The sequence below is a fragment of the Triturus cristatus genome, chromosome 2_2 (genome assembly GCF_964204655.1).
Source record: "Triturus cristatus chromosome 2_2, aTriCri1.1, whole genome shotgun sequence".
NCBI lineage: Eukaryota > Metazoa > Chordata > Amphibia > Caudata > Salamandridae > Triturus > Triturus cristatus.
Window position 1 is genome coordinate 21140356 of NC_140582.1, and position 25127 is coordinate 21165482.

Consider the following 25127-nt stretch of genomic DNA (forward strand, 5'->3'; position numbering starts at 1 on the left):
GTCATTAAAACAAGAGGCAAGACATCAGGCCATTTCATACCAGTGGCTAAACACATTTTCCCAATTCTGTTTTTGATTGTACCATTCATCTGTTCAACCACACCAGAAGCCACTGGCCGGTAGGCACAATGTAGTTTCTGTTGTACATTCAATGCTTCGCTAATCAATTTTACAATCTCGTTATGAAAATGTCCTCCTCTGTCTGATTCAAGAGTCACTGGGAACCCAAACCTAGGGATGAATTCTCTCAAAAGTAGCTTTGCCACTGTCAACCCATCATTTCTTCTTGTTTGGTATGCTTCCACCCACCTGGAGAAAATGCAGACTACAACCAGAACATACCTCAGTCTGTTACACGGAGGCATTTCAATGAAGTCAACCTGCATTCTTGTAAAAGGTCCACCTTCCCGGCCTATGGTCCCTAGACTCACCACTGTCTTTCTCCCAGGATTGTATTGCTGTCATATCAGGCATCTCTGACACAAGCTTTCTGCTACAAGTCTGAATTTTGGCTTGTACCAGGTCTGCTTAAAAGACCTTATCATGGCGTCTCTCCCTATGTGTCCCTGGCCATGATACATACGTGCCATGGTAGACATCATGCTATCAGGCATTACTGGTCTTCCATCTTGATAGACCCACACACGGTCCTTCTCTCTTGGTGCACACCCTGCTTTTATCCATTGTTTCATTTCCTCATCTCCTGACTCTTCCTGCAATTGTCTCACTTCTTCCCAGGTTCCTACTGTGTTACTAAACATTACTGAGCAAGAAGAAATTTCTCTCTCCTTGGCCCGATTGACTGAATTCTGGTTCCGTGCACAATACTGTGCCATATCATTAGCATACCTATTCGCAGTAGTGATGTAATCACTTCCTTGACTATGGGCAGCACATTTTACCACAGCCAATTGTTTAGGCAGCTGTATCACCTCAATCAATTACCCAACCACTTCAGCATTCTTTATAGGGGTTCCACTTGAGGTCAGGAAACCTCTTTGCAGCCAAAGCTGGCCGAAATCATGGACGACCCCGAAGCCATACTGGCTGTCTGTTATCACAGTCAATCTCACACTTTTCCCAATTTTACATGCTTTGGTCAAAGCAACAAGTTCAGCTACTTGAGCTGACCTCACTCCTTTCAGATAAGATGCTTCCATCACTGCTGCAACCGTACATATTGCATATGCTGCGCTTAGCACTCCTTCATCTGTTCTCAAACATGACCCATCAACAAACACAAAATCAGTCTCAGGCAGAGGTACATCCTTTATATCTGGTCGTGGCTTTGTGCAGTACTCAAGCACATCCAAACAATCATGATCTGCTTCATCTCTCACTTCCACATTCTCCGCATCTGGTAACAACGTTGCAGGATTCACATTGACACATCTCGCAAGGCTCACATTCGTTGCACCTAATATGACCTTCTCATGCTTAGTCAGCCGACTATGTGTCATATACTGAGTACGACCCCTCGTTAAAAGAATCGCCACATCATGAGGTACAAACACTTTTAAAGGATACCCCATCACAATACCTTCACTCCAGACTTCGACATGTTGCAGCCACTGCTTTCAGACACCCAGGTAAAGCTGCAGCCACTGGGTCAAGCATTGAGGAAAAATATGCGATTGGTCTCCTCAATCTTCCATGCTTCTGGATCAACACAGAGAGTGCACATCCATTTCTCTCACTGCAATACAACTCGAACTCTTTCTCATAGTCAGGCATGCCCAGTGCTGGTGCTTCACACAATCCCTCTTTTAATTTTTTGAATGCTGCCAATTCTTCAAATTCAAGGGGATCTTTTACATCACTCCTTGTTAATCGCACTAAGGGCTTTGCAATCAGGGAAAAGTTACTAATCCACTGACGGCAATACCCCACCATTCCCAGAAACATTCTCACTTCTCTTTGGGTCATGGGGACTCTCATTCCTTTTATAATTATGATTCTGTCTATTGTTATTTTTCTCAGTCCTTTCTCAATTTTATGTCCCAAATATTGCACTTCTTTCTGGCAATACTGTAATTTTGCTGGTGACACTTTCAACCCTCCGTCTGCCAAATGATTCAATAGTGCTATTGTGTCTACCTCGCAAGCTTCACGTGTTTTCGACGCCACCAAAAGGTCTATATACTGCACTAGTACTGAACTCTCAGGCATTTGCAGACTTTCCAATGATTTCTTCAACAATTGATTGAATATTGAGGGGCTCTCTGTATACCCCTGTGGGATTCGGCACCATGCCAAAATCCGCTCTCCAAAACGAAATGCAAATATTGGCTGACTGTCGTGGTGCAAAGGGATAGAGAGGAATGCATGACATAGATCAATTACTGTATACCATTCCGCATCATGGGGAATCTGGTACAGAATTACTGATGGGTTTGGTACAATAGGGCATCATGATACCACAATTTTGTTTGCCTTTCTCAAATCCTGCACTATCCTGAATTTCCCATTAGGCTTTTTCAGTCCCATTATCGATGAATTACATGGACTACTCATGATCTCTCTCAAAATTCCTTGCTTGATAATTTTCTCAATTATTGGAGTAACCCCTTCTATTATCTCCGGTGTCAATCTGTACTGAGGGACATTTGGATAACTTATTCCTTCCTTCACAGTTATCCTGACTGGATCTAGGTTTCTCATTAACCCTACATCTTCTCCGGTAAAATCCCACCCTTCTGCCTTCACTGACTGTTTTAGTTCTTTTGGTAATTCATCAGGGTTGAATATTGCATAAGTCTCAGTAACCTCATTTTCTCTGTTAGCTATAGTCATTTTATACAGCACATCCTCATCTGTTGTTTCAAATGCTATTTCATCTGGAGTACAGAATATAGTGCAATTCATCTTGCACAACAGGTCCCTACCTAATAAATTCACCGGACTGGTGTCACACACAACAAAGCGGTACATCTCTGTAAATTTCCCTATACTAACTTTCACTGGTTCTGTCAGGAATGTCTTTATCTGTTTGTTGGACACGCCAACCACTTGGAATGTTTCATCCGAAAAAGGAAGCTTCTTTACATCAGCTGATCTAACAGTTGATTGAGTAGCACCAGTATCTACTAGGAAAGTAATATTTTCATCCTTAACCTTCCCATCTACAAATGGTCCTGTCTGGTCTACCTCTAGAGTTGCGCCAAGTACGCACTCTTCTTCCTCCTTTCGGCACCGTCAATAGCTTTCCTCTGAGTCACTCTCATCGCGTTGCAACCAATACTGTGAAACGGCGCGAGCGCGCGGCGGTTTATTTACCTGTTCATTACTTTACTTCAGAGTGTTTCTGGTCTGCGGGAAAGATGGTTTTGGCACCTGATTCTGTGAAGTAACCACCTGCTGCTGTTGCTGCAGTTGACCACTCACCTCATTCTGCACTTGCGGATTCAATGATGCATTTTCATTATTAGTATTTGGAGGGTATTTACACTCGGATTTCCAATGCCCTAACCTACCGCAATTATGGCATGGGAACTTCTTTTTAGCTTCTTCTATATTACCTTTCCCTTTTCCTGGGCCAAATCTTGGTTTAGTTCCTGGGTTATTTGCTTGTTCGACCAACTGAGCTTCCTGCCATTCAGCTACCTTTACTTGTGCCCACATTGCCTTTTCCTTTAATTTTCACTGTTTAGCCTCAATTTCGTCACTGAAATATTTAGCATGTCTCAATACTTCATCTATTTTCTTATTCTGCCAATCAACCGTGTGCTACTTTAGCATGTCACCAATTTCTGGGCGTAAACCATATACCAATCTGTATACGAAATGACTCAAATCCTTATCACTCCGGTTCTCATCTCCACTGAACTGTTTAAAAGCTTGAATTAGACTCTCATAATATGCATGTACTGATACCTTTGCTTCCTGATGCGTTCGATCAATCTTTACCCAATCTGTCTCTTTAGGGGGCTCTTTATTTTTCAAAAATACCATAACCTGTTCATACTTCTTCATTACTTCAGGGTCTGGGGCTCCTGTCTTAGGATCCCTAGGGTACTCCTGAGTTGGCCAGTTGATCATCAGCTTGCACTCAGACCACAAATCTGCTGGTACTATTATGTCGAACAGACTATTCAAATCTATCCACAGTACCTTTGACAATTTTACAAATCTGTCTACCTGCCTGTACCACTCGACGGGCTTTTCGCGTAGTCGAGGGAAATCATTCGTAAATGACAAAATGTCCTGTCTTGTCCATGGGACATGTACATATCCTCCTCCTGGGATCTCTCTCATGGGGTATTCAGTCACTACTGTTTCTTTCTCTCTAACAGGGAATGCCGAAACTGTCCTGTCTGGGGCGTCATTTCGTTTTCTATACCATTTACTTCTCAAGACAATGATTATGTCCTTAATCTGACCCATCTGTCCTGTGGTGTTCAAATTTTCAATGTCTTTTTCAGTAAAATCAACTCGATAGGGTTTCTGTAAGGCTTTTACCTTATCAATATCTATTCCCATTTCATTCGCAACTTCTCCCAGTCTTTCATGCAGATTCCTTGCTCTCCATGTCACACTTTTACACAGGAATAACAGCTCCTCATCCTGATAAAACTTTAATTTTTCTACCGGAATAGTCCCTACAATCAATTCTTCCAATACCATCCGTAATTTAGCCACAGCCACTCAGGTCTGTTGTTCATTGTTTTTTGAGCTGTTTTTTAATTTATTGCTGTGACCCCTGACGAAGAGTCATATTAGACTCGAAATGCATTGGGAAAAGAGATATGAGTTTACCTAGACGTGCATATCATTTGTTTGGATTACGTGCTACTGTGAAAAGCCTGGATGGGCGCGCAGTATCAATGTGAAAAATTGAAAATTGAAAATAAAAATCCAAGGATTGACATGACATTGTCTCTGCAGTGATTGATTAAGTTTGGACATGAAAGTTTGGATTTACATTGGTTTACACATGAAGAATATGGTTTAAAGTGCAACACATGAATATACGATAGGGAAATGTTCCCCATTCAGCAGTGCGGCAGAGATGGCGCGAGAGGAGTGCCTTGTTGTTAACTCTTGTATGAAACACTGTGACTGGGACGGATCACAGTATCTGACCGCACGCATCACATGAAGTTATTTCGAAAATTGACGTATGTAAAAAAGTAAGGGAAGGAGTGCATCCTCTATTTTCACATATAGTTTTATTTATAAAAGGCATTGTCATTTACAATGCCAATAGCTTAAACTCGCGTAAATGCAAGACCTATTGCCTTGCAAATGCTTGTTTTATATTATGATGGAAAAGGGGAGGAAATGACTAAAGTGGGGTGCTGGTGAGTTGGCGGCAAGACACACATTTTTTTTGTATTTGGTGAGGGTCGATAAGGTAATGGCTGAGGATAGCGTTGGTAGGTGGCAGGGCCACAGGCCATTTTTTATATTTGAGGGAGATGAGGCTAATGTAGAAGATGTGTATGACTTCCTCTTTATCCCTGCATCTCTGCCGTGCTCTGCTCAACAGCGTAGAGCTTATGTGGGCACATACATAAGATACATTTGTAGATGGAGTAATAGTGAATAAAAGGGTTGCTATTTTACATCCGGCTTTGATTGAGTGGTATCAAAGACCGCTCTCTTTGTCACTCATAGCCCTTCAGTTAAATTTATCCCTGTTGTTCACAGTTCTCCATCAGTTCTAAACACAAGTTTAGTTTTCGCCAACATTTAGTAGCTTATCTTCACTTACAGTTATTAATATATGTATCTGTTTCAGGCAACAAATCTAATTACTAAAAAAGAGCTACAAACTGTCGACCCCGATACTGCGGACAAGCAGCTAGTCTATGAAATCACAGCAAAACCCACACATGGCTATGTAGAAAGCAAGCTGAAACCAGGCTCACCCATTGCAACATTTACTCAAGGTACTGTACAGTATAAGGCATAAATGCAGTATGTTTTTGGATTTGTCAACTGTCCTTTGTGTGGCATCTTTTTTTTTTTTAAAGTTGTGTTGATTGTGCTAAGCTGTAGATGGTTAGAATCAAACATGATTTGAAATAGTTATATTGAAGATTGTTAATGGCATGGTTTCAGGCATGAATATAAATCCTTTTAAATTATCAGCCATGCCTACAAAAAAAGAATAGCAACATGATTATTCGTACCTCTCTATCCCAAAAGTGGCACCAGCCTCTTTTTTTTTTTACCTAATGCACAAATCACTCTGCCGCTAGGACTGGCATCTTGCATAGAATCCATTCTTTATTTATTGTGCCTCAACTTGTTTTTCAACTATATTATCCAATTACTCATTTTGACCTTTGCAATGCTACTGTTTTAACTTTACTGTGATCTCAGAGGTAACACTTTCCAATTTGCTTTCCACAACATGCTGCTACGGCAGTTTGTTTTACACTTACACACATGTATTAACATCCAGCCACTAATAGTGGTCATGAGAGCGAGCAAGGGCTCTTCTAACAGAGTCAGCTTTTATAAGGTGCCTTCTGATAGAGACTTTAAGCCCCAGGTTCCTCACCTTGAGACTGGTTCTGGAAACTTTTCAGCAGGACCTCTGTGTGCTGACAGGTGGTGCCACATGGCTGCACTCTGATGCCTTTCTGCACCGTAAATGATGAACAAGGCCTATAAAGGTGCCACTCCCGCAGTCTGATGTCCTTTCCTTCCTTTCCGCGCCATCAGATGTGCATCAGGCGCTCTCTTCTTTGTCTCTCAGACATTTATCTCACAAAATTCAACAATGTGCAAGGCAACAACACCCCCAAAAACTGTTTTAAGCCCTGTAAGGACTGTCACAAAGAGATGTCTGTGACAGATTCGATCAGGTGTGTCTGTGGTGACTCAGGTCGAGCCACGACTCCAAGGCCTGCAGTGACAGTGCACCCATGAATCCGAAGGCAATCTGGGAACGGGAGTCTAAACTCTACATTGCCAAACCTAGGAAGTCCCAGTGATGGGACCTGTCAAAGGCTTGCTCCAAGTCAAAGAGGCAGTCTCAGTCCTGTACTTTCTCTAGAAGTCGATGGATCCATTCCAGAGGCTGGTCTTTGTTGAGATTTAAATAGTCTGGTAAGTCCATAAGGAAGCAGAAGAAATCGAAGCAAGACTTGGCCACTCTCATTCACCTGCGAAAGTGCAGGGCACACCATGGTTCTCTGTCTTGCTTCTAGAATCTGTCAACTTCAGAGCCGATCCCACAACTAGTTCTGGCAGACCCCAAGTTTCCAGGGCTGTCCACCATTCCCATACAGATCGAAAAGTTCTCAAGGCCATGCTCCGACTCTTTGGACCTTTATAGACTACCTCTGGGTGCCTTTGGGCCCTACGGAGCTGAGAGGCTCATACTCTGCAGTACGGATGGTGGGTTTGCTCTAAGCACCAGTGGGGCCCTCGGAGCCCATCACAACACCTCTGGCTACAATTCCCAACCGGCCTCTGGTGCAGCAGGCCACCGGTGAATTTGACACCAGTGTCCATCAACTCCAGATGAGAAGACATCTGTTGTACTTTCCAACTTGGCACTGGTCCGATTGTGACAGAAACGTTGCCCACCTGCTGTCGTGGTACTGCTTCCCCCACTTGATTTGATGCCTCCACAAGGGAGAACTCACTCCTTACACCCTTGGCATAGATTCTGACAACAATTATGAAGCAGTTGATGAGTTCAGTCAGCCTTATCATGATGATACCTCCCATGAATCAGGTCTTCTCTCACCCTCTGGACCAGCAACCAAAGAATCTGCCTTCCACACCATGGTAATGTTTAGTGCGGTTGAAGTCCTTGATCTCCAGCTACCCACCTTAGCGGTTTAAACCAATGTGGTAATGAGACTTCCAGCCAGGGCAAACATCTTCTGAGCCACTTCTGTAATTTTATGAGGCACTGGCAGTTACCTTCTTGGGAGCCTGGGCCAAACCTTGTTCTAGCCCCTCAGTCAACAGGCAGATAGTGAGAGATCATTGCCCTTTGCCATGTAGCCCAGCATTCCTGTCTCAGCTCCCCTCCCCAGAAAGTTTAGTGGTGCAAGCGTCTACCAGCAGGACTAACCCCAATACTTTCCCAACCACTCACTCCCTCTGGTAGGGAATCCAGGCCAGTCAGTCAGTCAACAATAGCTTTATTCGGTTAATAATTAAAACCATCAAAGCATACAGACAATTTCATTTGCAAAAAGTTACATATAAAGATAATTAACAAAGAAAATTCAGACAATGCAAAGTACACAAATATACATAAGCATATGTTTACACAAATAATTGGCGAAAGTGTTAAAAGATTTAAAACAGGCCAAAATTTGAGAAACTATTACATGATTTCAAAAGAAAGAAGATAAAAAAGGCCTGATCTCGGACTCTCACACATTATAAAAAGACTAGAGCTAAAATATATTAACCTACATTCGATTTCTACTTCTAATAGCCCCTGAAAGATAACTGGCAACTCCAAAACAGACCAAGGGAGAGCCCAGCATTTGCAGAAAAACCAAAGCGGGCCTCACTCCCTCTGGTAGGGAATCCAGGCAATTGGAGACGTTTGGGAAGTTAGAGGTTTTTTTCCACCAACCTGGCTCTTTGTTCTGTAAATGCCAGCGGTCTCCTGGGACACTATTCCCCAACCCTTAGGGACTTGGTGGCTCAAATCCTCTGACATGTTAATGAAGATCTCCAACCTGTCCATGCCCAGACCATACAGGACCATATGTACGTGGCCAAGTTCCAGTTTGTTGTGACTTGTACACCACTGATTCCATGGGGTGGTCCATTGACACCAGTGTTGCCATTCACTGCCACATTTGGCTGCGGTCCACCGGTTTCTCAAGTGACGTCCAGCTATCCCTCATGAACATGTCATTCAGTGGAACTCACCTGTTCGGGGATAAGGAGCACGCCGCTATTGAACGGTTAAGGGAGAGCAGTGGCGCAATCCTCTCCCTGGGCGTATCTGCCCTACCTCGCCATCCACACCAGACCTACTGCTCCTTTTGTGGCTTTGACAGCCAATCCAACCCCAGCAGTTTTGTGGCCTGGGTACCAACTGCCCCACAGCCAAAGTAAACAAGCCACCCAGTCCTCCCTGCAGCCTCACCTGCCAAACCCCTTTAGCTTGCGCTTTTGTGGAGCACAGGTACCTTGTAGGGGGCATGATCCAGCGATTCTTGATGCTTAGGCAGGCCATCACATTAGACAGGTGGGTCCTGCCAATAGTCCAGAAGGGCTATGCGCCACCCTTCCTTTCTGTACTGTTGCACCTTCAAACATCTCCCCAACAACTGATTGAGGGCCGTCTTTACGTTTCACAGCTGGAAGTTGCAAGCCCTTTTGGCCAAAGGGCTATCAACAGGTTACCCGAGCAGAAAGTATGGTGTAGTTGTTATTCTGGCTACTTTTTGGTGCTTAAGAAGGATGGAGGCCTTCATCCTATTTTAGGCCTGCGCCCTCTCAACACCTTCCACCAGAAGGAAAAATTCAAGATGCTCACATTAGCCCAGATTCGGTCTTCCCTTGACCCTACAGACTGAATAGTAGTTTTGGACCTGCAGGACACCTACTTCCCTGTCCTGCAGACCCATTGGCTGCCTGTGGTCGGTCAGGAGCATTACAAATTTGCTGTGCTCCCCTTTGGTCTCACCAGTGCCCTTCAGGTGTTCAGGAAAGTGATGGCAGCACATCTTTAGACGTCAAGAGTGCCAGTCTTCCCCTATGTTACTGACTGGCTGTTGAAGGGCGGGCTCTCCCAAGGCAGTTGGCAGCCTCTTTCAGAGTACGGTGAACGTCCTGCCATCTTTCGAGTTCAATATCAATGTGCCATATTACAGTATACACTTACCCTTAATCTTCATCAGGGCCATTCTGGGTGCGTTTTAGTTTTGTGCCTTTCCCTCGGGAAAGAGAGTCCAGGACATTTAGGCTACGATCCCGATCTTTCAGTCTTGGGCCTGGATTTCAGTGAGATTGACTCTGAGGATGCTGGGACTGATGGCCTCCTGCATCCTGCGGTCAAGCATGCCAGGGTGCATGTGCTGGCTCTGTAGTTGGACCTGAAGGCTCATTGGACATTAAGGATATAAACCTTGGCTTCATCTGTTCACTACCGCTGAGAATGCCCAGTGCCAGCACTTCTGTGTATGAAATTTGAGATTCGTGTATACCTCTCCCCCAATACTACTTCTGCCCTAGGCTCCACACCCTCTCCCACACTCTTTAACTAGTTCATGGAGCCTCTAACAGAAATGCTGAAATCGTCCAGCATTTACTATCACATGTATGCGTACGATACTCAACTATACCTGAAGATCGTCTCCCCTGAGGACATTCAGTCCCTCAACTCAGTCCTGCTGGAAACACAAAGCTGGCTGACACGTAACCACCTGAAACAAATCGCTCGAAAAACAGAATTCCTCCTTATCTCACCTCACAAGCAATCACCGGTCATTGAACAATGGTTGAATCAGTTTACGGCTATTAACTGCAGACCTCACCTCGTGGACTCTGCATCCTCGCTTGGTATCATACTAGACAATAGTCTGAACATGCAAAAACACATCAGTTTCCTCATCAAAGGACCGAACTTCCAACTCAGCATCCTTTGGAAGCTCAAACCCTATCTCCCTGCTCATGACCTAAAGGTTGCAGTGCAAGCATTGGTGATCGCAAAGCTGGACTATGGCAGTGCAACGTTGTGTGGCCTGCCCAGAGTCGAAAACGGCTCTCCTTAGGGTGACCTTCAGTGCTGCGGCTAGGCTTGTAACGGGCACAAAAAAATTCAACCACATCTCTCCGGACCTGCTAGTTCTGAAATGGCTCCCATATGAAGCTCATATTCAGCTGAAAATTGCATGCATGACGCACAAAGCCATCCACCTCCCTGATGTACCTCGCTCCCAAGTCAGGGCGATCCCTTCCACTGTCCTCTTCAAATCAGAAGTTAAAGGACTCCTGATGAAGAAATATATGCCTCAGTCTGCCTTCCCAACTTGACTCCTGGGCTATCAACGCTGTTTTGTGACCTTGAAGCTAGGCTCATGAGAATGTTGGACATTCTAAGTCTATGTACTTTTCGATATGTTGAATATCTGTGTTTGCATGTGCTCGTCCTAATGCACAATCTGCACAAAGCGCTCTGATACCCTCAGTGGTCATGTTCGCGCTATATCAAACTTTCTAAATTAATAAATTAAGTAGATAAGGACCGACCAGCCACACATTATCCTAGTGGCCCTGCATTGGGTACAGCGAGTATGGTATTAAAAAAACTCCTGGACACGAGCATCTGTTCTCTGATCCACTACCCCTCGGGGAGAATCTGGTGTCCTAGCAGTCGGGCAAGGTTCTGCCTCTGAGCCTTCAGAGTATCTAGCTTCATACTCCAAGATTGAGCGGTGACAGCTAAACACCTTCCTCTGGAGGTCCCTAGACAAAAAACTTAATGCAAATGTCGTTGGGATAAATTTGTGACTTGGTGTGCTGTGTGGTAGACTCCCCTCCATACCAAGGTATCTGATGTTTTGCTGTTTGTTTTGTCCCTACCCCGGCAAGGCTTTGCTATGGACACAGTTAAAGAGTACATTTTGTCTCTCTCTGCTTTTTTGCAATTGACGGATGAGCCTTTTCCAGTTGCTAGGCGATTTTTGAAAAGTGTAAAACGTGTTTCCTCCCTCCCCTACTCGTCATATCCCAGTGGACTCTTATCTTGGTTCTCCCTTTTCTGATGTGCACTCCATTTGAGCCACTTCACCGCTGTCCCTTGTGGCTCTTCACACTGGATACAGAGTTCCTCGTCCACAAAGCATTGGCACAGCATGTGATTGACCTTCAGTCTCCCCGTGTTCATCCATAGTACACTGCTTTCTTCCTAGACAAACTGGTTTTGCGAAGGAGCACATCAGACTTGCCAAATGTTGTGAAGCAAACTGGATTTCTGGATGCTGGCATCTTTCTTGCCTAAGGTTGTGACACTGTTACACATCCGTCAAAGCATCACCTTGCTGGTTTTCTATGCCTTGCCTTACCCCTCTAAAGAGGAGGAAAGACTTAATCGCTTGGACACCAAGAAAGCACTGAGCTTCTACATGAATTGTATCAAAGAACACCAGATGGATGATCAGCATTTTGTGATGTTCGATGGAGCGAAAAAAGGAAGGCTGCGCAGAAGAGAACAATCTTCCGCTAGGTCGTGCTCTTAACTAACGTGCTATGCACTGGCAAAAAAGCAGCCTCCAGAACGAGATTGTGTTTTCATTCTACCAGGGCCAAAGCTGCAATTACTGAGTTAGCATGCATAGTCTCTGTCCTAAACAACTGACTGTCAAGGAAGTGGGCAACCCTCTATACGTTCACAAAGCATTATTCTCGGGACAGTCCGCTTCACTAAGAAGGTTGTTTCGCCGGTTTTATTATTGCAGGACTCGCTCATTTGATTTCCTTCACAAACCCAACTCTAAATAGGTACTAATTTGGTATCTATTCAAAAGGTGAGGTATCTGCAGCTAGCAGTCTATCAGAAGGAGAAGTTAGTTACCATTGGTAACACCCTTTCTGGTAGACTTTTTCTAGCTGTATATTCATCACCTAACCTCTTATCCTTCCCATTCTGTCATTGGGCTCCGTCCGTTCATAAGATCCCAAGTCAAACATTGTCAGGACCAGAGGCACGGATTATGGTTTACTTTCTTCACTTTAAGTTCACAGCAGCCATTTTTAAAGTAGTAAACCAAACCACATTTCCCAGAAACCACACAAATTGGTAAAAACAAAGAACAGACAACATAGTTCATCAAGTTCCATGATACAATCAAGAGTCTGGATCTACCATATAGTCCTTTGTGTCTGTCTTGGTCATCCTCTGCCTTCGCTGCTCGCAGCCAAATATATGTTATGTTCGAGGCATGTGTGCTGTAGATACACATGCTTTGCATACTCCTGCCATCTAGTGTTGGGTCTGGATGTTTGCAAGTTGTTTTTCTTCTAATAAATCTTTTCGAGTCGCGCGGTAAGGGGACTCCTCCTTTCGGTGATCCTGCACATGGGCATCGACTCCATTCTTAGACTGTTTTTTTCCCCACTAACAGGTTTGGACGTGTATTGTGTGGCTCCAGTTGGAGACCGTTTTTCGAGATTCCTTCAGTGTGCAATTCCCTCTACCCTCATTGGCATTGTTTTGAACATGTTTCATCCTCCTTCACATGTCAAAAATCTAAAACCTTTCCCTAGTCGGGTCGGAATACTCCAACAGCAGCCTTCGGGCCTAGTCCGTTCAACATATCTCACACTTGATGAGAAAATCTGCTGATGGACCGGCCTCCATTTCAATTCTGCCCTCGGTGCCACTCCAAATACTTGCACTCCGACCTTCACAAAGTCTGTAATCTGTGCCTCTCCTTGGAGCACAGAGAAGAAGATTGTGATGCCTGACGGTCGTTTCTATCCAAGAAGACCTAGTGGGACAGTCAGGCTTGACTGAAAGAGATGCAGCAGCAGAACACTGAAGACACTCACGATATCTTCGGAGAAAATTATATCGAACAGGAAGATGTGGAAGCGTCGGCAGCTGAAGAGGAAAAAACGTTTTCTCTCCAAGACTTCGATTCATAAGTCAAACTGGAGTCCCATGACGCTCCAGTTGGTCAAGGTGCTGCGAGAACCCAAACCCCTTTGCCCTCACAAAAACCTGCTTCCACCTAACAAAAGGCTTTCAGACCACCACTGCCATCGGGCCATGATAGGCACCGAGATTCTGCTTCCAGCTCTCCACCCTCCTGCTCGGCAGCAAAAGCACAACTAAAGCCTTCCGGCTCCGGTTTGAGCCAAGACTCCACCTCCGCCCCGAAAACTTAGGTTCCAGAGGACAAACAAGAGCAGCCTGGTTCGGCTCTGAAAATAATGGCACCGAAACATAAACCTGCTCCTCCAACTCTTCCTGAACCAATTCTGGAAACAGTGCAGGAGAGGCCGGATCCAAAACAGAAAAAACTTTAATATTCATCCAGAGACTGGTTGCATCATAACAAAACCTGCGCTACCTCCACCCTCCAAAAAGAAAATTCCTTTTCTAGAGTACACTGGATATAAAATTCCTTTAAAAGAAAAACAACATTGCTACCAGTCCCTTCCATAGCAGAGACTCCGTAACAATTTCCCCCAACCATCCTACACCTGTAGGTGGACGTCTACAGCAGTTTCTTCCCACTTGGCAATCAATACCATCACATATGTGGGTGTTGGACATTATCCAACATGTTTATTGACTGGAGCTCACCAGCAATCATACCAGTATCCCACCTCGCAATCAAAGGGTTTCTGGAGCATCAACATTGCTCACACAAGAAGTACACGCTCTTTTAACAAAAGGAGCAATAGAACCAGTCCCAATTCTACATCAAGGTTTAGGGGTTTATTACTTTACTTCCTAATACCCAAAAAGGACGGTTCTTTAAAGCCAATTTTAGATCTCAGGCCTTTAAACCTTTACATACTATCAGAACACTTCCTTATGGACACACTTCAAGTGCTTCCATTATTGCAGCAAGGCGACTTTGTCCACGCTAGACATAGTGGATACATATTTTCACATCCCTATTCACCCAATGCATTTCAAATATCTCGGATTTGTAATAGCAGGAAAGCATTATCAATTCAAAGTGCTCCCATTCAGAGTCACTACTGCATTCATAGTATTCATCAAATGCTGAGCAGCGATAGCAGCTTATCTAAGTATACAACGGACTCAAGTCTTTCCATATGTCGACGATTGGCTTATCAAAACCAACACACACCACAAGTTTCTGAAAAACACTCTAACTACCACAAATCTTTTGCATCAGCGTGGATTCACAGTCCATGCACAAAACGCTGCTACCACAATTCCAAACCAAACCCTCTCTACCAATCAGGATTTTCACACAGCTACAGGGGATGATAGCATCATGCATTGCCATAGTACCTCATGCAAGATTAAACATTCATCCTCTACAGGAATGCTTAGCACAACAATTGAATCAATCACAGGGTCACAAGTTCTGGTGTTGGTAGACAGCCTCACCCATCTCTCTCTTCTGTGGTGGAACTTATCAAAAGAGCAGGCCTTTTTGTAGACCCTGTCCCATAGATTGTGCTAACAGCAGACGTATTCCTTACAGGGTGGGGTATTCACTTACAACATTGAATAGTTCAGGCACTCCGGGACAGCAGACCCCAGGATCTCCACAACAACTATATAGAGCTTCAAGTTGTTTACCTAGCGCTGAAAGCATTTCTACCTCACCTTATAGGCAAGGTTCTCCTAGTCCGGACAGACAATAGGACAGGCATGTACTATACTCTTTACAGTTATCACGCCTCTATCAGACCATTTGGCGTTGGGCAGTACATCACAAAATCCAACTGCTAGCAGAACACCTTCCAGGGAAAGATGATGACTTTGCCGACCTCAGCAGGATGCGGCAACAAGTCCATGAGTGGGAACTCCACCCTCAAGTCCTCTTCCCTTACTTTCACAGGTTGGGCGTTCCAAAATAGATCTCTTTTGCAACAGAGGAGTACATGAAATGGCAAAACTTCGCATCCAGGTTCCCACACCCTCTATCCAAAGGCAATGCCCTCTGGATGAATTGGTCAGGGATATTTGCCTAAGCTTTTCTGTCTCTCCCTCTCCTTCCATTTCTGGTTTGCAAACTCAGGCAGACATCTCTCACCTTTATTCCAGCCATTTCAGTAGTTCCACACAAGAAACTTCACCTCAAACCTTCTCGCTCAGAACCATGGCGAAATCAGACATCCAAACCCAAAGGAGCTCAACCTAGCGATTTGGCTCCTGAGGTCATAGAATTTGGATATCTAAATCTGCCCCTAGATTGCATGACACCCTTTTATGAAAGAGCTTTTGAAGTTTGTGAACGCTTTCACATCACTAGGTAAAGCCCAGTCTGTCTTCTATTAAGTGGGTGTTTTCCTCACAGGTTTTCCGTGGGGCTGGTCGTGGTAGGGGCCGCTCGACCGGGCAGTTCTTCCAAAACTCTAGAGGGCAAGGCTCCAGGCATGGCAGGTCCAAGATCAAACCCACTATGGCAATTGCTACCCAACCTGCGGCAGGCGCTCAAGAGGCAGTGGTTTCAAAGGTGATAACACGGTCTTAAATTCCGCAAAGTGTATCTACCTCTTCCCTTCTAAAAGTGGGGGCTCACCTGGCCAATTTTTTACAAAAAGATGCTCAGGTTTTGCAGACTGTTCAGGGTTTCCAGATAGAAGTCTGCTGGCTTCCATGGCAAGAGGCGAGGTCCAGACCAATCCAGTTTTCAAGGCAAGAAGCAGACTTGTTGAACGCAGAGGTTACCTCCTTCCTAGAGAAAGGAATTAGTTGGCTTACATCTCCTCACCTGCAGGGTTTCCTCAGCAATATGTTCTTAGTAGACAAAGCAGACTGGGGTCAGTGTCCGGTGTTTATCCTATGCGAGTTCAATGAATGGCTGGTTTACAGCCATTTAAAAATGGAGGGGATTCATCTCCTTAGGGATGTCTTGCATCCAACTGATTAGATTGACTGTTTGGATTTAAAGGATGCGTATGTCGATATCCCAGTCTTTTCTCCACACAGTAAGCTCCTGCAGTTTGTCTGGTGTCAACAAGTCTTCCAATACATGATTCTGCCTTTCGTTCCTTCCTCTGCTCCTTGGTGCTTCACAAAGGTGCTCAAACCGGTCGTGGAGTACCTTTGAGTGCACGGAATTCGCCCTATTGTATATCCTGACGATATGCTTCTTTTGGCACAAGATCCTCAATAGTTGACACGGCACGAGCGGTTGACCTCTTGGCGAGCCTCGGCTTTGTCATCAAAGTCAATTAGACTCTTCTGGTACCTTCTCGGAAGACAGCCTTCCTGTGTTCTAAAGAGTCCACTATCTGCCTTCCTTTTCGGACGATGTCCAAGATCGGGTGCAAGCTGCGCAGAATGTTAGCCAAACAGAGGGTGCCCCTCCTGCTTATAGTCCATCTGGTAGGGCTTTTTGCGGCCTCCATTCAAGCCATCTTCCCAGGCCTATTGCATTAACAGGCATTGCAGAGATTGAAGGCAGTGCACTTAGGGGAGAGGCCTCCCTTATTTTGATTCTCTTGTCCTGTCCGACGAAGCTCGGTAAGACATTCGCTGGTGGCTGTCCCACATGGGGGCATGGAATGAATGAACTATGTCAATTTCGGCTCCCGACCTGGTTATAGAATCCGACGCCAATAGGTCAGGTTGGGGCGCTTGATGTGGATATTTTTCCACAGGTGGGTCATGGTCTCCGTGGGCGCAAGCTTTGCACATCAGTTGCCTAGAGCTTCTGGTCTGGTGCTGGACCAGAGACAGAATTCAGACTTGTCCTAAAAAACATTTTACAATATTTTGACTGTCTGGTACATATATCACCTGGGCGGAACCCATTTCTTTCTTTCTTTCAGATCTCGCAACACATTTTTGGCAGTTCTGCCTTGGCCACCAGATATCAGTAACAGCGGAGTACCTCCCTGGTCGGGAGAACCAGGAGGCATACTGACACTTTCACCGTTTTTGATATTCCAGTCCATGGAGGTTACACCCGGAGGGTTTTGCAATGCTCCAGCTCAGTGGGGCCTGTTTTCAGTGGATCTTTTTGCCTCCAGACTAGATAATCTGTTACCCTGGTTCTTCAGTTAGAGGCTGGACCCTCTTGCAGCTGCCACGGATGCGTTCCTGCAGGATTGGGGACCGGAGTGAGCGTAAGCCTTCCCTCTGTTTGCAATGATCATAGGAGCTTCAGCTCAAAACAGGCGGCAACATGCAAAGATGGTTATCATCACCCCTATATTATAGTTGCAAGTTAGGTTTCTGGTTCTTCTCAAACTTTTGGGGGATTTTCCGATCTATCTCCCCCAGTTTCCAGAGCTTCTTTTCAACCCGGATTGGTGTCTGCGTTAGATGGTGTTGAACCTGTATCTATGCCTGATGGTGTGGAGGATTACAGGAGTAGATGGTCGATCCCAGGCCTTTCGGCATACACGGGTGACCTCTTGTCCAAGGCCTGGTCTAACAGAATGGTCAAGTGATACTGATCATCTTGGACTCGATAGTGTCGTTGGTGTGCGCGACGGTGTTGTGATCCTGTGGCCGCTGACGTAGTTCAGAGCTTGAATTTTCTGGCTAGTCTGGCCCAGCAATATTTGGCCTATCGTTCCATAAATACCTTCCGTTCTGCAATTTTGGCGGGACATGTTCCTGCGGAGGGATCCCCGGTGAGATGCATCCTTTTGTTTAATGACAGCTGCAAAGTATCATGTTCTCTTGTGCCGGAACTGCGCTATTCAGAGCTATGAGATATTAATATGGTACTGAAACTTTTCTTATCCAGGCAACCGAATTAGGCCTTGTACCATGAGAAGCTTTCAGCGAACCTGGCTATGCTTCTCTGTTTGATATCATGTAGAAGGGTTTCATATGTTAGAGCTCTGTATCTTACAGGAAGAGCCTTTTCTCCTGTGGCTATATCTTTTACTATTAGTCGACGGACTTGCACACCAGAGTTATCGAGTACACAGCATTTCCTGAGTCACCCAAGCTATGCGTGATGCAGTGTTTAAAAGTATATGAGGAGCTGTTGATATATTTTAGGCCTACGGGAGAGAGACCGCTCCTGATTGCTTGCTGGAAACTTCATAAGGCAGTTTTGTCGCCTACTATTGCACGTTGGATGCGGTGGGTCATGCAGGAGGCAGGTATTGATTTCAAGATTTTTTTTTGCCTATTCTGCCAGTGGGGCAATGGCTTCCAGGGCCTTCAGTCTAGACACAAGTCTAGAAGACATTATGAATGAGGCTGATTGGTCCTCAGATTCTAACCTCAAGAGGTTCTGTTTTAAGCCCATACTAGATATGGTTCATTTGGTGGTAAGTAAGCTTTAAACTAGCATAATCCGAGCCTCCGGTCCTGACCTAGAATGAACAATTTCCTAGCTAACAGAACGGAAAGTTTCAATTCTATTAAGGAAAGAGGTGTGGATTATCCCACCTACGGATTCATGCTCCCTTTATTCCCCTCCTGTAACTAGTAAGTAATGTGCTTCTGTTTGTGGTTTTACGCAATGTGCTCCTAATTCCCTGATGTTAGCTGATAAGAAGTTTTTTTTCTCTGTTCATAAATGTTTAAACATCCTTGACTGTTTAATCAATTTGGTAGAGTAGAGTTCTAGTGCTGATTTCACTCCAGGAGGGGACACTGAAAGCAAGTTGCGTAGAAAAAGACTAAGGGCATGACTCACGCGATGAAAGAGGATGACAAGAACGGTGACAGGGGACTATGTTATGTTAATTAATTTTATAAGGCGCACAGCAAGAGACAAAACAGAGGATTATTGTTTAAAAAACCAAGTTTTCAGACATTTGCGAAGGTTCCCATAGACTGTTTCGTTGCGGAGTGACATGGGAAGAGAATTCCACAATGAGGGACCTAGATAAGCAAAGGATCGGCCGCCCATCCGCAACTGTCTGATTCTGGGAACCAAAACTTTCGCCTGAGTAGTGGAGTGGAGAGGGCAAGATGGTATGTAGGAGCAAACTAAGGTTTGTAGATATTGAGGGGCAATGCCAGATTTGATCTTGAACATATAGCTCAAGGCCTTGAATTTAATGATTCCCAATCTTGAGCCAATGAAGATCACGAAGAAAGCCTGAGATAGAGGCAGCCCTGGGAACATGGCAGAGCAGTCTGGTGGCTGCATTCTGCACCACCTGCAATTTTTTTATCTCCTCTTTATTTACACTCAGGTAAAGGATGTTACCGTAGTCCAGCCTAGAAGTGACAAGAGCCTGGACTACGGTTCTCTGGGTGGAGCAGGGGAGCATCCAAAGAATTTTCTTAAACCATTTCAACATGATAAAGCAAGTCGAGGCCACCTTTACGACTTGTTGTTTTATTGAAAGCTGATCATCAATTATGAAACCTAGGTTGCGGACTTGATGGGTGGGCTGGGGTAGAGGGCCCATTTCCAAAGGCAATTGCTGGGAACCCCAGAGATCTTTCTTTTCCCCCAAAATAAGGACTTCTGTTTTTTCACAGTTAAGTTTGAGTAAGTTTGCTTGCATCCAGGATGCAATTTTCCTCAGCCCAGACTGGAGAGCAGATGACTCAGATTCCCTCTCTGGGGAGAGAGAGAAAATTATCTGGGTGTCATCTGCGTAGGAAAAAAAGGACATCCCTGTCTCTTCGGCAATCGCCGCCAGAGGTCTAACGTAGACATTGAACAATAGAGGGCCCAGGACAGACCCCGGGGGCACTCCGTGTGGAGATGAGTGGGTTTTGGAGCTGGCCATAGAAGAGAAAACCTGAAAAGTACAGTTAGCCAGAAAGGTATCGAACCATTTGAGTGCTGGGCCATCAATGCCCAGAGACTGCAAAGCTTTCAGTAACTCGGTATGAGACACTGTGTTGAAAGCGGCACTCAAATCAAGTTAAATGAGGGCCACCGTGTACCCAAAGTCCAAACGGTGCCACAACATTTCAGTTACCCCTAGAAGAGTTGTTTCGGTAGAGAAACCCGCTCTAAAACCAGATTGTGAGGGGTGCAAGAAGTTTTGAGTTTCAAAAAAATGAGACCACTGCAAGTTAAGGTGTTTTTCCAAAATTTGGGAAAAGACCGGAAGTAGTGAAATTGGCCGAACATTGAAAAGCTGGGAGGGATCAGAATTAGCCTTCTTTAAAAGTGGAAGAACCATAGCATGCTTCCACTCCGGCGGGACTGTTGCTTCCTGTATGGAGGCATTAAGGAGCTCCATAAATAACGTAAGTGAAGGCAGCTCAAGCTGCTTCAGCACGGAGATGGGAAGTAGATCACAGGGAGAGCCTGATTTAAGAGCAGCTTAAAGGAGTTCATGTCCAAGAGAGACCAAGTTTCTAATTTATTGATGGAGTCATTATTCTTGCAGTTCACAAGCCCTGTATTATTGGCTGCTTGGGAAAGTTGGCATGGTCCTCACGTTGCGATCCATTAAGGATAAGAGGGGTAGTCTGACTTTCTGACCCAGATAGTTCTTTGACCACCTTAAACAAAATCCTAGAGCAGTTCCGGGCATTGGAGATGGTGGAGGAGACCTATTCAGCACAAGCTGTTTTACAGCGAATGATGATCTCTTTTGGCCATTTTGTAGGCGAGATTGGTGTCAGACGCATAGTTCTTCCTCCATATTCTTTCTGAGGCTTTACATGTAGTTTTTCAATTTTTAGCCTCTCAGTAAACCAAGGGGCAGGGGGGCGGTGGTTGTTCACCCTCTTAATAGAAAGCTGGAGACAAACATCAATAGATTTTTTTAATCCAGTTTTGGATGGCCCCACGATCAGCAATAGCCATTTGTTTAATAACAAGTGCATTATTTATTAGATAGGAGCTTATATCAATATCAAGTTTTCCCCAGTTTCTAATTTTAGACTTGGTTCACTGTGCAGGTACCAATGAGCTAGAAACAACTTTGATCTGAAAACCAACTGCAAAGTGATCAGACCAGCACAGTGGGAGGGCAGGGAGGCAGTTGATATTGGATAAGTTAGAGAAAATAGGATCCAATAGATGGCCAGCTACATGAGTAGAACCCGAGTTACAGAGCTGAATGTTCATTGCTGCCAGATCAGAAATAAGTGCAGCGCTTTTTCTGCAAATCGGGTCATCCGAATGAAGATTAAGATCGCCTAGTATGGTAAAGTTGGTGGCATTAAGAAGGTGGGGGGCGACTAAGTTAGAAAACGAAAAATCCCATGGGCCAGTGGTCCCAGGGGGGCGATAAGCCTGTATGTCCAAAAATTTGAACTGGGGAGTCGAAGTGAGTTCAAATAAGGAGGCCTCACAACCCCTAACGGGCAAATCCACAAATTTGCACTCAAGACTTGTAAATTACAGCAATGCCATCCCCTGTCTTGTATTCCCTGTCTTTCCTGACAATAGCATAGTTAGTCGGCAAAGCTGTTGCAACATCAGGGCCTGAGCTCTTGTGAAGCCACGTTTCCGGAAGAAAAATAGCACCAGGTTGCTCGTTGATCAAATGATCAAAGATGTCAACCCCATGCTTGGGAAGCGATCGACAGTTAATGTTAAAAAAGGTAAATTCCTAATAGTGTAAAGGGCTACATTTTTTGTGAGGAGTTTTCCCGTGATTTAGAATAGGTAGAAGTATTTAAGATACTTTGTTTAGAGCATAGTCTTCCAACCTGTATCACGGTTTTAATAGCAAACTTGCAGCATGAACAACTGGTGCAAACGTCCTCAGGTTAAGTAAAATGCAGTCGGGTAGAGGCCTGCTGCGATGCTCCAGTGGCTGCTTCGAAGAATAACTCAAGATACTCATCTTAATCGGACCAGGGGTCATGGCTCCAGGTCGGGTGCAGACGGGCTGCACGTCTGTTCTGGGGGCATTAAGTAGGATTCAAGGCAGGACGGCGTGCAGCCACTGGAGCGCAAACCAGAGGGAGCGCGTGGCACAAACAAGATGGCCACCGGGGGACGAACAAGCCCCGTAAAAAGTGCTAAAAGCCAAAGTAAGCTGAGTTAAACACACTCGGAGGATGATTGTAGTTAAAAAATAGCAGCCAATCATATTAAAAGCAGTCAATTTATATTCACACAATGCGTCCAACAAATAAACTAAAACAATGCAGAGCAAGTTAAGAAAGAACATTTCAGACTATATGGTGGATCTCGACTCCAGATGGGACCATGGAACTTGATAAACTATGTTGTCTGTTTTTACCAATTTCCATGTGGTTTCTGGGAAATGTGGTTTGGTTTACCACTCTAACAAGCATTGGCATAGCCAATAGGTCTCGCCTTTGGGACCTTATAAGTGTTTAGCCATGCAACAGTTGCATAACTAAATACTTATAAGGTCCCAAAAGCGAGACCTATTGGCTATGCAAAGCGGCCGTGTGGCCGCGAAAGTGAAAGTAATCGCGGTAAAGCGCGGCGCGTGCGCCTGCGTGCATGCACTGTAGATCTAGGCTGGCCTGGTAGCACTTTTTGAAGCCCTCTCAATAAGTCTCGCCAGACCAGCACATGCACTGGGCCAGGCGAGACCTAAAAATGGCTACTTCGAAATTAAAGTGAAGAAACTAAAGCGTAATCTGAGCCACCTAATCCTTAATAGAATTGAAGCTCTGTTATGTTAGCTAGGAAATTTGCTTGGAAACTCTGCATCTGGGAGCTCGGACAGTCTTGACAGACGCTGTCCGCACGCAGGAGTGGTGCCTTTATATGCTCCTCCTGTCCGTTCCGGAGCAGAACAGCATCAGGTAGTGCTGTGCGGTACCACCTAGCGGCATGCACAGGTACTGCTGCAATGTTTCCAAATCCAGTTTGGCAGCTGGGTAATATTCAAAAGGTGAGGTATCAGTGGCTAGATAGTCTCTACCAGAAAGAGCGTTACCAAAGGTAAGTAACATGTTCTTGAATGCTTTCTTCCACCAAGCTTGTTAGAAACATAGAATTATTTGAAAAGTTCAACCATTACTGGGCTTAGTGTTTTATTCACTGCTGTTTGCATATGCGATTCCATTCTGATGCTTTTTGGGCTATGTTTGAGCTATAGAAGTAACATGTACATAAATGGTTCTTGAATGTGTTTTATTTCGTTTCAAAACGAATAATTGTGCAATTAAAAGGGAAACAAAACTCTGAAACTAATTGTGATAATATTCAGAAGGACAAAATTGACATGTTCTGTTCCACTCTTCCCTCAGAGGACGTGAATCTTGGTCTAATCAGATATGTGCTGCATGAGGAGAGGATTCAGGAGACAATGGATAGTTTCACATTTCTTGTAAAAGATAGCAAACCCAACATAGTTACTGATAATGTTTTCCATATTCAGTGGTCTGTCATCGGCTTCAGTCACGCAAGGTAAGGAATTTGCTTTACTTTTTGTGCAAAATGTGCCACAAGCAACTACGATAAAATGAAGAATGCTTTAAACGAGATTTGCTTAGGTCATTGTTGTGCAACAGATGTACAAATGTTTACGTTAACTATTGTACATTGCAGTTAGTTAGAATGCATGTATCGGTAACGGGTACGTCATTTGCAGGTCACCAGTGGTAGCTGCTACTTCTTGATGCTTCCTTACAACAACTGTCCTAGAGGTCAGAGAGAAGAAGAAACCGGCTTTAATTGAAGCACTTGCAGCCATAGTTCTCTTTAGTTTCCACACCAGCACACCAGGAGTGCATAGGATCTTTTTGAGGGACTTGGAGGCGGACATGAGTGAGAACATGTAGAAAAGTGCCCCTTTTTTGTCATGGTCGCTCCCACGTATTGCCACTGGTATGGTATGTACTGGCCATTACGAGTTACCTAGCTACATAATGGCTTCACTAAAACCTATGGTGTTTAGTATCAAACACCTTGTCTTAATAAATCCATACTGATTTCAGTATTGTATTTATTATGTCAGGCACCTAGAGGTGCCCCCTGAAACCTACTAGCCTTCTAGTGTGCTGGCTGACTGGTATCTTCCAGCCTGCCACCATAGGCGAGTTTGAATTTAGAGAAAAAGGTAGTGATGGTTTTACAGGAAAACACATCAGTTTTAGAAACATTTCATTGCAATTTATTAGTAATGGTGCCACTCAAGGTATTGAAATATCGATATCTCACTACCAAAGATATCACAACACAAACAGTTCCTAAGAACTTCCGTGTAGAGCCTATATCAACCTGTATACCTCATCAAAAATGTTCATTCAGTTAAGACAAAATATCAAATATATCAAGTCACAGGAAATAAATCCATATATTTAAATTGTTATGCATTCTTTTTAATGTCCAATTAAGTGTAAAACCAATAACTAAGATAAGACACAAAATACAAGTACATGATTTTTGACAAATGTTCAGTTCTTATTCAGAAACACACAGAAGATGAGACCATGTGGCCTCGCCGTTAACAATGATTGAAAAAAACAGCCGACACGTGTTTCGTTACATCAGTAACTTCTTCAAGGCTTCACACGTAAGAATTTTTCATCAAATCAGGACGAGAGGATACAATATTAGTGTTCTGATCCTGTAAAAGCGATCAATGCAAGAAATCATAAATTATGGCGCTGTAACTTAGGGCACCACACAACTGCATCGCGTTCTTGCCGCTTTGAA

At 44.5% G+C, this 25127-nt stretch overlaps 1 protein-coding gene across 2 annotated transcripts in view; it reads left to right on the top strand.

Annotated features, from left to right (window-relative positions):
- Positions 1–25127, top strand: part of FRAS1 (Fraser extracellular matrix complex subunit 1) — a 1553355-nt gene that overhangs the window by 398108 nt on the left and 1130120 nt on the right. For both annotated transcript variants that reach the window (XM_085640947.1, XM_085640945.1), the window contains exons 5-6: positions 5741–5891; positions 23717–23876. In XM_085640947.1, coding sequence (XP_085497073.1) covers positions 5741–5891; positions 23717–23876 — 311 coding nt within the window. The remainder of the gene's footprint in view (positions 1–5740; positions 5892–23716; positions 23877–25127) is intronic.